At 41.6% G+C, this 13,469-nt stretch overlaps 1 protein-coding gene and 1 pseudogene across 1 annotated transcript; one reads left to right on the top strand and one right to left on the bottom strand.

The window, feature by feature from the left end:
- Nucleotides 1-1,415: 1,415 nt before the first annotated feature.
- On the top strand, nt 1,416-7,239 carry LOC127037750 (claw keratin-like). The gene is made up of 2 exons (XM_050929774.1): nt 1,416-1,878; nt 7,184-7,239. Exons 1-2 carry the CDS (start codon nt 1,416-1,418, stop codon nt 7,237-7,239), a joined length of 519 nt encoding a protein of 172 aa, XP_050785731.1.
- A 3,359-nt stretch (nt 7,240-10,598) lies between these two features.
- On the bottom strand, nt 10,599-11,105 carry LOC127038316 (claw keratin-like; annotated as a pseudogene).
- Between the last annotated feature and the right edge of the window lie 2,364 nt (nt 11,106-13,469).

Below are 13,469 nucleotides of genomic sequence, written 5' to 3'. Positions count from 1 at the left end.
GCCAGTTGTGCTACTGATGCAGTTCTGAATCACCTTGACATGCATTCTCATTGCACCACCAAGAAAGTCATTGGAATAATACTAGGAACGCAGATTGCAACTTGCACGTCACTCTATTTGAGGCTGAGCTTAGCCCAATACTCCCAAACCCTGAGAAAACAGCTCCATCAAAAGGAGGATTTAACAAGGCCATCAAGATTGTTTGGTAACTAATTGGGACTTCCTCTATAAAATGCAATGCAGATCCTCCAGACAGTCCTAGAAACTATATAAAAGCTCTTACGACTCAGGGTTCTTCTAAACACTTCTCCAGACTTCAGCTCCTCGGTCAACTGGGTAAGTCCAATTTGACTCAATTTCTTTCTAACCCAAGAGATGTTACAGTAGGATCCATTTCCATTTAAGACTTGAATCTTGCACGCACTGTCTGTGATTTTTATGAGGGATGAGAGTGTTGTTCCATAATTATCTTGTGTATCTTCAGTAGCAGGTTGTGGTGGATCCATGATTTAAAGCCAAAGGTGTGGATTTTAGGAGCACCATATGCAATTGAGAAACATATTTCCTATTAACTGGAAATTGAATTAGGGAATTTAAACCTTTAAAGTAACTTTACAAAATTTCATAGCCATATTTCTCTTGGCTAGATTAGGAAGTCCATACCTGGCCAATTTAGGGGTCTTCTACTTTATTGTGAAGCAGCTATTATTCCTTAGTATTGGAGGCAGGAGAGTTATTAAACTGACAAATAGTGTGATCCAGTCTAGGTATTCCAACCTCCTTATGAGCAGAAATACCCACTGAAGATACTTCTCCTCAGATGGTGTAATTTAGGGTCACTCCATGGAAGCCAGCAGACCTGAACCCAGTTTACCAGAGCTGAGGATCTTGTCTTAGTGATTTATTTGGAGAAAAGAAAAGTTTCTGTTTATTCATCAGCAAGTATTGGTGACTCCTGAGGTTTAGAAAACCCAAGAGCCACACTCTGACACTGGACTCAACTGGTTTGCATGCAGAGGTTGAATCCTCAAAGAAAAAGAAATGATAGCAGTATCCCAGCCATGTTCTCTTTGAGAAATGTCTATAATGGACACAGCAGACCAGGGGTCCTTCAAAGAAATAAGGACACTTATTCCTGGTGGTGTTTTTCAGACAGGTCATTGAGAGGGTTTCAAAGGAGGCAGTTGGGAAGGAAGTTTAGTGTGAGTGGATAAGAAGCAAAGAAAGAGGAAATAGGAACAAAAACATAGCCACGAATAGAGAGTCTAAGTCCACTCCTCCTCTCTCTCTTGTGCCCTACAGCAATCTCACTGCAATAGTAACTGGGTTCTGAGTCCTTTCTTCCACTGACACTGGTACCTTTTCTGTACTCTATTCCCTGTTGGGTGTTTCAGGTTTACCTCCATCACAGAAAGATGTCTTGCTCCAGCCTGTGCTATCCAGAATGCGGGGTGGCCCGTCCCAGTCCAGTTTCCGGCAGCTGCAATGAGCCGTGCGTTAGGCAGTGCCCTGACTCTCAAGTGACCATCCAGCCATCACCGGTTGTCGTGACCCTCCCAGGACCCATTCTCAGCAGTTTTCCTCAGCAGAGTGAAGTGGGAGCCGCTGGAGCACCTGTGGTCGGACCTGGCTATGAAGGCTCCTTTGGTTTGGGGGGATTGTTCGGCTATGGAGGCAATTATGGAGGATTGTATGGTTTCGGGGGCCGTTCTGGTTATGGGGGCCTTTCTGGTTACGGGGGAGGTTACGGAGGATTGTGTGGTTATGGTGGAGGTTATGGTTATGGGGGATTGAGTGGTTACGGGGGCCGTTATGGTGGACTGTGTGGTTACGGGGGAGGTTACAGAGGATTGTGTGGTTACGGGGGAGGTTACGGTTATGGGGGAGCATGCGGTTCTGGGGTATCTTGCCATAGGTACCTGAGTGGAAGCTGTACACCATGTTAAACCTGCAGGAATGTCAATGGTAAAAGAAAAGACCAGGAAATGAACAACAAGCTCTAGATTCAGACAGAGATTTCAGAAGTGCTGGGCAGGCACGGCTCCACTTGAATTCAATACGAGCTGTGTCTGCTCAGCCCCTTTCTCTCAGAGACCGATTTCTGATATTATGCTTATAAACTCTTTCTGACAATGCTTTCCCAACCACGTGCTTATTCTCTTAGTCACATGTGGACACATTCTAAATGACACTCAGGCTGCTTGCGCTAACCCCGCAGTGTGAGGGAAACAGGGAAATTAAGACAGGCATCAGTTGTATTTATTATCACTTTAATTTGTTTGTCCAACTCTGCACCTGCAGCATAGGAACGAGAACATCTTGCCTCAAATGCATCCCAAGGAAGTGGGTGATCCGTCACCGCCCTTTCGGAAATAGCTGAAATAGATTCTTTCTGCTCTGTGTTATTTCTTTCTTTAACTGTGTATTGCAAATTTCATTCATATTAAAAACAATGCTGCATCTTAATATTGGTCTTCTCGTTTTTCTTGTTCCTTCTTCCTTGTTCAAAAATCGTGCTGGATAAAATGCATCCCTATAGAGCAGGGAGCACCAGATACCTCTCAAGTTGCAGCTTCTGAAGACATGGAGAGATAGGAGAGTTAAGCCCTTTAAGTGGTTCATAGCATTATGCAGGCCCTCTGCACAGGGGCGGAGTTCTTCCTTGCATTATCTGTATAGCAAAAAGCCTTTTCCTGGTAACACTTACACAGATTTTCACTTTAACAATGTAAATATTTCCTTTGATTTCAAAAAGAGTAATTGCATGTTTTGTGGAAAGTGTCTGTGTGAGTCTTTGCTGGACAGCGACCCAGATTTTTGGAAGGAAAAGGAAATTGACCACCCCTAAAGACAAATTACACTACACCAAAGTCATCTGCAGCGGTCAGGAATCCCTTCTGTGATACGAAGAGATTAGTACACTGACCATTACTTCAGTTCAAGAATCTAATGGTTTTTTAGGAAGCTGATGCTCACTGCACTCCATATTAGCACTTTTATATAAAAACTGCTGGGTCTGCCATAGCTTGATATTGCAGGAACTGCACATTAGAAGATTGCATTTTCTACTGTTTTTCTTCAACATGTTTGTGGGTCTCAGTTCCCAAAAGATGAATTTTATCCACGGATCAAATTTTTGATTTGACAACACAAAAGAAAAAAGAGTTTATATCTGAAGCACAAGAGTTTATATCCTTGCCAAACCTGAAGAATTGCAGTTCATCCATCTTAGTTGGTATTTGCTCAAGAGTACTGCAAGCACAATTCTCTCTGCGTCACCAAGAGACATTTCTCAACTCATCAGTCTCCTTAGACATACACCAGGATCAACAATGAATTTGGAGCTGCAGCATTAGAAAGATAAATCTTAGACAAATAGTAGAGTGTAATATATATTTGAATTTGAAATAAAGGGGAGTAGAAAATTGTCAAAAAAATAAAAGAATAAAGCAAGCAAGTAAGCAGAGTAGCAAGACTACGTTTCCATGGTTTCATGAAGAGCCACATCCTATCCCAGATCCACAGTGATGTATTTCTGACAGAGTTGTCTTAGTTCTTTAGTGCAGTTGTAGAGTTGTAGAGTTTCACAATCAAGTCTGTTTTTAATTACTTGTATCACTCTGGTCAGTCACAATGTAAAGAAAACACAATAAAAGATGAAGATCCAAAAGCTTCTCCATTCTGCAGCTGCTGTTAGAAAGTTAAAAGGCAGAAAGAAACGCTCCATACTCATGGATAGGAGATAACCTAGCCTGATTTTCATTGACACTAAAGCCTTTTGAGACTCCTCTAGGATTGGAAAAAGGCATTAAAGTCAATATAAATGTAGATAAAATACACCTTAAGGCTCCTGCTCCATTTGAACTTTATAGAGACATGTAAAAACCCACAGTGCAGTTGGGGATCAGGCCCACTGTGTTGATAATAGAGGAAGCACATAGCCAGGAAGGCATTAGAAGACCCATCATGTAAAATTTGGGAAACATTCGGCATGTTTGCAGAGGTGCTGATTAAATGCAGCTCCTTCAATATTTCACAAAGATTTTGATATATTCAACATTTCTCAAAGCAAGGCCTATGTGCTAAAACCTCAATCGGTACCCTGTTGTTCATTTCCTGGTTCTTCCTTTTTCTTTGGAGATGCCCACTGGGTTTAACGTAGCCCACTGTTTCCATTAAGGTACCCATAGCCCCATCACCATCCCCCCAACCCTTTATTCCTCCCACAACCATATGGACCCCATGCCCAAATAATTTTTCACAATCATATGGTCGCTTGTAACCACAGAATCTCTCCTAACTAGATGGACCCTGATAACTGTGTCATGTCCCAGAACAACAGGGACCTCTCAACTATATAAGCCTCTGTAATGTTATAAGGCGCTATCATCACATGTGCCCCGATCATCACCTCCAATGTCAGCTGCTGCTGAAGATCCCACTATGCTTTCCAGAGGGGAAGAACAGAGAATTGGTCCTGAGAAGGTCATGACAGCATGTGGTGGTTGGATCAGCACTGTGGGCTCAGGGCACAACCTCATGTAAGGCTTGTGGAAGTTGTCCATACATGCTTTGTGGAATGTCACATCTCATGTTCCTGAAACAAGACTTCTTTCTGCAGTGGAGATCAATTTGAAACACACCGCAGGCAAGGCAGTAAACTTATGATACTTGGGTCTGTGGAATAAAAATCTGAACAAAAAGTTTATATTGGAACTGGGGATTCTCTTTAGAGTCCTAAAGAGAGAGAGAGAGAGAGAGAGGAGGAGAGAGAGAGGAAGAGGGACCTAACCAGTTATTTTGAATCCTTGTTACTCTCTTTCTTCTAAAATATCCTTTTTATAAGCAGTATAAATATCTAAAAATTCCATGATTAATGCCTGGGATTTTCAGTCCATTAGAAATTATAACACAGAACATGGCTGGGATAGCATTAATAATGCTAGTGTCCATGTGAGCATGTAACCTTTACTTACAAACAAGTTCAGTTCAGGATGAGAATGTAGTGCTTTAGTTTGTAAACCTTAGTGTATCACCAACACTAGCTGATGAATAAATAATAGTGTTTGGATTTATTTAAAATCAAAACAAAATACTGAATACCACTTCCTTAGCTGATGTAAATGTGCCATGTTCCACTGACTTCACTGGAGCTACACTAAGTGAGACCAGATGAGGACCTGCACCTCTAATTACTTCTGCATGCAAGAAGGTAGCAATTGCCATACTGAAAGAGATGAGTGGCCCATCCAGTGCAGTATCCTGTCTCAATGAGTGTCACTTACCACTGCTTCACAATACAGCAGAAGAAGAATGAATTAGGCCTCTACGGAGGAAACTTAGGTAGTCTCTTTCAAAACCTTACATTAAAAAATGGGGGCTACAATTTTTAGAGCTATTGAAGGGATCTATCAGAGGGGTAGCCGTGTTAGTCTGGATCTGTAAAAGCAGCAAAGAATCCTGTGGCACCTTATAGACTAACAGACGTTTTGGAACATGAGCTTTTGTGGGTGAATACCCACTTCAACAGATGCATGTTGGGATGGATGAAGGGATTTGAATGCCCAGATTCCAATTAAAATCAACAGGAACTACTATCCCAAATGCATCTCTTGCTCTGAAAATCCAACCATGAAGAAACCAATGCCTGCAACTTGGTAATGGGAAAAAAATTGAGAAAAACAAATCTCTTCCCATTGTTAAGAATCACAAGTACGTGTATCTAAAGTTCAGTGCTAAATTAAAAGGATCACAAGATATCCTCTGAAATGTTCTGGAGAGAGCGAGTCTAATAGGATTTATCCATTTCACAGAGGAGAATAAGTTAGAGAAGTGGTTAGGAGATCTCCAAGTCATGAATGTTTTTATATAGTTTTGTGGACTGCCTGGGGGACTGCCTGGAGGCCCTGCGCTCTTGAAGGCCTAATTAGTTACAAAACAAAATTTGCGTAACTCCATTTTTCCTACATTGCATGTGAACAAGCTTTAAATATACAGAAGGTTATGTGAAAGAGACAGCCCACCCTGTACCTTGTTTCACAAATCTGAAAGAATGCATTACTATTGGGTCACTATGACGCATGAGAGAGATGTGTTTCCAAGGAAAGAAAAAGCAGCACATACAGTGAAGTTGGTGATTTTGTCCCAATGGGTGACATGCCTTAAAGCAAGTTTTTGATACTTGAATTATGTACTGTGATTTACAATGCTACCGTACTCATGGAAAAGATATAAATATGAGAGATGTGTAATTCCATTGGAGAAGTATTGTCCCTCTATAAAGAAAACACAATTAAAGTGGATAAAATGTTAGTCATTTTTTATTGTCGATGGTTAGATGCAAGGACGCACACATTTTTTAACAAGACATTTTATCAAACTTGCCTTGTAATAAAGTGTAACAGGGATGAATTTTGAATTTAGCCTGTGGTTAGGAGGAGTCAGAAGTATTAGGTTTTATTTCTGTTTCTGCAAGTGACACTCGTGTGACCTTCACGTCAATGTGCCTATTGTTCTAGGCCAATAAAACAAGGATAGTAAGGATGTTAAGACTTGTTGTAAATCAGCACATTTGATTTAGGTTCAGGGCCTCAGAATAAAAGGAGGACATTTCTGCCTTCTTCCCCAGATATAGAATACACTCCTAGGGATAGATTTGACAATGAAAACAACATTCTTGTTCTTGCAGGAATGTTTTCTGCAACATGCCCTACGGCTGGTCAGAATCTATGTCAAATCACATCCCACAGCCATCTCCTCTTACACCAAGTAGCTATAACTTCCATTTTTCCTGAGAATCTTCCAGGGCTTAATCAGCTTCATTATCTTTCAAGACTTCCATTTCTTATCAGTTCGTGCATAAAACCTTTCTACAAAAGATCGCTGCTTCCTTTCACTCCCTAGAGTCCCTTCCCTTGACCCATGAGGAAATCTGGTCTAGGCAGCCCTTTGGTGACACAGAGGAGACACAGAATTGGTGACACAAAAGGAGATCCAATGTTAGGTCAAGTTTTAATTACCATAGGGTGAAATTCACCCTTGGGCACAGGGTCATGCTTGTATTAATTCCCTGCCAAAAGTCAAATTTGAGACTTAAGGTCATGACAGGAAACACACTGAAGGCAACGGAATGATTCCAATTGATTTCAAAGGGAATTGGATCTGACCCATTGGGGATGTGGAACCATGTGTGGTTACGGGGGAGGTTATGGGAAAACTTACTGTTACGGGGAAGCATGAGGTTCTGGGATACCTTGCCATAGGTACCTGAGTGGAAGCTGTACACCATGTTAAACCTGCAGGAATATCAATGGTAAAATAAAAGGCCAGGAAATGAACAACAAACTCTAGATTCAGGCAGAGATTTCAGAAGTGCTGGGCAGACACAACTCCACTTAAATTCAATGCAAGCTGTGTCTGCTCAGCCCCTTTGTCTCAGAGACCGATTTCTGATATTATGCTTATAAACTCTTTCTGCCAGTGCTTTCCCAACCACGTGCTTATTCTCTTAGTCACATGTGGACTCATTCTGAATGACACTCAGGCTGCTTGCACTAACCTCTCAGTGTGAGAGAAACAGGGAAATTAAGATAGGTATCAGTTGTATTTATTATCACTTTAATTTGTTTGTCCAACTCTGCACCTGCAGCATAGGAACGAGAACATCTTGCCTCAAATGCATCCCAAGGAAGCGAGTGATCAGTCATAGCCCTTTTGGAATTACTTGAAATATATCTTTTCTTCTCTGTATTATTTCTTTCTTTAACTGTGCATTGCAAATTTCATTCTCATTAAAAACTATGCTGCATTATAATATCTGTCTTCTGGTTTTCCTTTTTCCTCCCTCCTTGTTTAAAAATCATGCTGGATAAAATTCACCCCTGTAGAGCAGGCAGCACCAGGCACTTCTCAAGTTGCAACTTCTGAAGGCGTGGAGTGATAGGAGAATAAAGCCCTTTAAGTGGTTCATAGCATTATACAGGCCCTCTGCACAGGGATGGAGTCCTTCCTTGCATTATCTATGTAGCAAAAAGCCTTTTCCTACTAAGACTTACACAGATTTTCACTTTAAGAATGTAAATATTTCCTTCGATTTCAAAAAGACCAGTCACCTGATCTGCTGGAGCAATGCCTATGTTCTTTCATTCCAAGTAGGAGTCCATTAGTATGGTCTGATATTGAAGAGTAGAGCTGTATTGCTCTTAAATAAAAGCTGTTGCCAGATGGCTAAATCTCCCTTCACTATGTGAGTACTATGGAATGTTCTTGAAGAGCCAGGCTGGTCTGGATAATTTTTCCTTTTGTGTCATCAAATCAAAAATTTGATTAGTGGAAAATATTCATCTTCTGAGAACTGAGAGCCACTAAAATTTTGAAGAAAAATGTATTGATAGACCCAGCGGACGTTATCTAAGAGTGGCAATGTGGAATGCAGTGAGCAGCCGCAACCTCGAAAACCATTAGCTTCTTTTACTGAATTAATGGTCTGTGCATTAATTCATATCACACATGAGATTCCTAACTGCTCTAGATATCTTTAGTCTAATTTGTCTATATAAGCAGAATGGACTCTCTCAGATGCGTTTGCAACATCCCTATGAAATCAACTATTGGTCTAGTCATTTTACCAAGGAATAGAGATACCTGCTGTCCAGCTGATGAGCACATCAAGGCAAAATGTGAGAAGAAGATTAATTTAATTGAGTTTTAATGGAGCATTGAAATTCAAAATCTCAATATGAAGCTGAACTGTATCTGCTCCTTTGCCCATTGCTTTGTCAGCTCATTTCCAGCATGGCAAAGTGAGTGCAGATTTGGTGTCAAGGAGCAGACTTGGTTGAATTTATACCTCGAAGAGGTTGTTATAAAAGACTGCTTTCTAGATGGATGTTAGGCACAGCATGTCACTGGAAGTCCCAGCAGAGGAGAAGAGATGAATGTCTTGGAAAAAGGATAATTATTCTGAAAGAGGGCTGCTGACTCCAAAATTAAGTTTCAGCAGAGTTTCTGTTTGAGAGTTTATTATTCAAAATGATTGCAAATTGACATTCCAGAGATACATTGTTTTGAACATTCATCCTTAGCACCTGGAGTAGCGATAGCGATGGAAACAGGGACTTATTTGGCCAAAGGCCTAAAGATAACACACCTATATCAAATGGCCAGGTTAGTAAAGATTTCCCAGTGTTTGTATGAATAATCACAGCTCAAACACCGAGAGCCTGGGGAAGGCAAGCTCCATAGAACAGCGAGGTTACTTGTGGAGTTCAGGTTGAGAAGAGCTCTCTAGTGAACAACTGAACTTTCAAAGTGGTTTAGAAGCAAAGGCAGCCTGTCTTGAAAGTTTCTTTACCCATTCCAGGAGGTGGGGCAATAGTCAACCGTGTAGTAACCAAGCAATTTGCTGGCCAATTTTCTTTTCCTTATGAAAAACTGGGCTGTTATCATGCAATGACTCACACAGATGCTTACCATAAGAACATAAGAATGGCACTACTGGATCAGACTAAAGGTCTGTCTAGCCCAGTATCCTGTCTTCTGACAGTGGCCAGTGCCAGGGCTGGCTCCAAGCACCAGTGAAGGAAGCAGGTTCCTGGGGCGGCCAATTGAAAGGGATTGGCAGTGCGTTCATGATTGGGGCGGCACGTCCGGGTCCCTTTCCTCCTCGTTGAGCTGTCACCAAAGTGCCACCGAAGAGGAAGAGAGGGAACGAAGGATCTGCTGCCAAATTGCTGCTACCAAAGACTGAAGCAGCTTGATCGAACTGCCACCAAAGCGCCGCAGATGGATTTTTTTTCTTTTTCTTTTTTCTGCCGCTTGGGGTAGCAAAAAAGCTGGAGACAGCCCTGGCTAGTGTCAGGTGCTCCAGAGGGAATAAACAGAACAGGTCATCATCAAGTGATCCATCCCCTGTCACTCATTCCCAGCTTCTGGCAAAAAGAGGCTAGGGATACCATCCCTGTCCATCCTGGCTCATACCCATTGATGGACCTATCCTTCATGAATTTATCTAGTTCTTTTTTGAACCCTGTTATGAACCATGAACCATCTGATTGTTCTTCTTGAAACCAAAGGAAATTGTACATTCTTAAAGTGACAATCTGTATAAATCTTTTCAGGAAAAGACTTTTTGCTTAACCAGGTAATGCAAGAAACAACTTCTGCTCTGTGTGGAGGGCTTGCATAATGCTATAGACCACGTCAATGGATGGATTCACTCCATGGCTTTCAAAGCTGTAACTTGTGATGTGCCTGGTGCTGCCTTCTCCACAGGAATGAATGTAATCTGCCGAGATTTTTAAACAAGAAGGGAGGAACAAGGAGAACCAGAAGACTGCTATTATGAATCATTATAGTTTTTAAAGCAAATGATTTTTGTAGTACACAGTTACAGGAAGAAATAATACAGAGCAGAACCATTTTAAGACCCAGTTGGTTGGAAATTAAACAAAGCATAACAAAGGCAGAGAACTATGCAGCTTCTCTTTTATATATCAGTCGTACCAAAATTCAAAGTGAGATGCTTAAGGTACAATTGGTGGAAAGGATAGAACATGTAGGGCCTATTCTCCTTTATTCCTTGGATATTCCTGTTAAGATTAACATGGCCCACAGTATCCATTGTGATACCTATGGCCATATCCTCCGTAACTGCATAATCCCCCATAACCACCTAATCCTCCATAACTGTAACCTCCCCCTTAACCACAGAGTCCCCCATAACCTCCCCCATAACCACACAGTCCACCATAACCACACAATCCACCATAACCATAATGGCCCCCATAACCACCTAATCCCCCGTAACCATACAATCCTCTGTAACAGCCTCCATAGCCGTACAATCCTCCCACACCGAATGAGCCCCCATAGCCGGGTACAACCATAGGTGCTCCAATGGCTCCAACTTCACTCTGCTGAGGGAGAGTGCTGAGAATTGGTCCTGGGAGGGTTACAGCAACCGGTGATGGTTTGATGATCACTTCAGAGTCAGGGCACTGCCTAACGCACGGCTCGTTGCAGCTACCAGAAACTGGACTGGGACGGGTCACCCCGCATTCTGGATAGCACAGGCTGGAGCAAGACATCTTTCTGTGATGGAGGTAAACCTGAAACACCCAACAGGGAATAGATTAAAGAGAAGGTACAAGTGTCAGTGGAAGAAAGGTTTCAAATCTCGGTTACTATTGTAGTGAGGTCTACATGGGGCATGAGAGAGGGAGTAGGAATGGACTTAGTCCCCAGTTTTGTAACAATGTATTTGATCTTATTTCCTCTTTCTACACCACTTGTCCACTCGTACGAAATTTCCATCCCAACTGGCCCCCTAGAACTCCTTTCAATGACATTATCTGAAAAGCACAGACTTGAATAAGTGTAGCTATTTCTTTGATGGACAGCTGGGATTCTGTGTCCATTCTAGACATTTGTCAAAGAGAACCTGATGGTGATAATAGTAATCACATCCTTTGCTTTGAGGAATTAACCTCTGCATGGCAAACAAGTTCATCAGAGTGTGGCTCTTTGGCTTTCCAAACCTTGTGAGTCACCAATACTTGCTGATGAATGAACAGAAACTTTTGTTTTCTGCAACTAAATCACTAACAACAAGATCCTCAGCTGGGTTCAGGTCAACTGAGTTCTATGGAGCGACACTAAATTACACTGAGGAGAAGCACCTCAGATGGGTATTTCTGCTCATAAGAACATAGGAATTGGTAGACTGGATCATACCAGTTGTCAGCTTAATCCATTCACCTGTCTCCAGTAGTGAGAAGTAATAGGTGTTTCAGAATAAAGTAGAAGAGCACTGAATTGGCCCTGTATGGACTAACCTGGGGAAGTTTCTTCCTAATACAGATGACTGAAAAATGGCTAAGGGATTTTCTAAAGTTATTTAAGAGATTTACATGTCCTAATTCTATTTCCAAATCATAGGAAATATGTTTCCCAATTACATATGATGCCCCTAACATCCCCCCTTTAGTTTAAAATCGTGAATCTACAAGCACCTGCAACTGACAACTACATAAGCAGTTTGAGGTGGAAGTGCAGAGTATGGACAGACAGATACATGCCCAGCAACTTATTCTCTAAAATAAATGGGCTGGGTAAAGTGTCTTCCTTCAAATTGAAGTTGATGGAACTGTGCTGGTCTACACTAGCTCAACATCAACCCCTCTAACTTAAGAATATATATACAAAAGAAACAAAGCTACTTTGGAAGAAAATCAAAGAGCACCAATTTTGTGGCTCAGAAACATGAACTGAGTACTGGAACGACATCCAGTTTTAAAGTGAAACTAATCTTTCATTTTGGAACATCTAATCCCAGTAAAAAGCTATTACTGCTATAATAATACATCTCTTCGGCCGTATAAAGCTTAATGAGTGTTTGTGAAGTGCTTTGAAATGCTTACATCAGAGGATGCCTCAGAACATTCACCATGAAATTTATAATTATATCTGTTTGATACAGAGGTATATTAGGGTCAAGGTCAGACAGAGAGTGATTGGCAGAGTCAGAAAAAATCTGCAGTAGTTGGGACTACTCATTACAAACACTAACTTCAATCTCCTGAACCCTTCTGGACACTTACCTTTCCAAATACATCACTAGCCTGAGAGTAACTCTTTGAAAGGCTCATTCTGGATTTTTTTAATTTTGTTTTGATAATTGTTTAGAATTGGTGCCACAAGTGGAGGTCCGTAAGGTGAACTTCTCGCCTTGGCGGATGGCCATCACAAAGGCCCATGCTCCACTACTGTCCCCGCTAAGGCCTAGTTTGAAAGTTCCAAGATGGACTAAAGTTGTCCATAGACATCATACTATCTCCCTGCCAAAGGGGGAATTTCAGACAAACTCCCGACAAGAAACATACTGAAGGCAATGGAATGAATCCCATCGATTACAAAGGGAATTAAATCTGACCCGTTGGGGATGGAGGTGGTGAGAATGCAGAAAAATGGCTCCCTCCCTCCTACCAGGTACAAAATGCACTGCCCAATGCCCATAACTACAACCAGCATGAATTGAAAGGACCAAACCAGATTCCTCTTCATGGCAGCCAATTGTACTATTGATACACTTTGAGTCATCTTGACATCCATTCTTACTGCAGCACCAAGGAAGTCAGAGGACACAAGGAATGCTGTTGGCTCATTTAATTTTCAGATGAAAGAAAGCTGACAAATGCAACATCACACCCTTTGAGGCTGAGATTAGCCCAATAATCACAAACCCTGAGGAAAAGAGCTCCAGCAAAACAAGGATTTAGCAAGACAGTCAAATTTGTTTGGTAACTAATTAGGACCTCCTCCACAAAAGGCATCACAGATCCTCCAGGCAGTCCAATACACTGTATAAAAGCACTCACAATTACAGGCTCTTCTCTAGACTTCATCTCCTTGTTGAACTGGGTAAAACCGATTTGATTCCGTCTCTTGCTAACCATAGAGATGTGTCAGTA

The sequence above is a fragment of the Gopherus flavomarginatus genome, chromosome 20 (assembly GCF_025201925.1).
Source record: "Gopherus flavomarginatus isolate rGopFla2 chromosome 20, rGopFla2.mat.asm, whole genome shotgun sequence".
Classification (NCBI taxonomy): domain Eukaryota; kingdom Metazoa; phylum Chordata; order Testudines; family Testudinidae; genus Gopherus; species Gopherus flavomarginatus.
The sequence above is the reverse complement of the archived record's forward strand: the minus strand, read 5'-3'. Positions and strand labels throughout refer to the sequence as shown.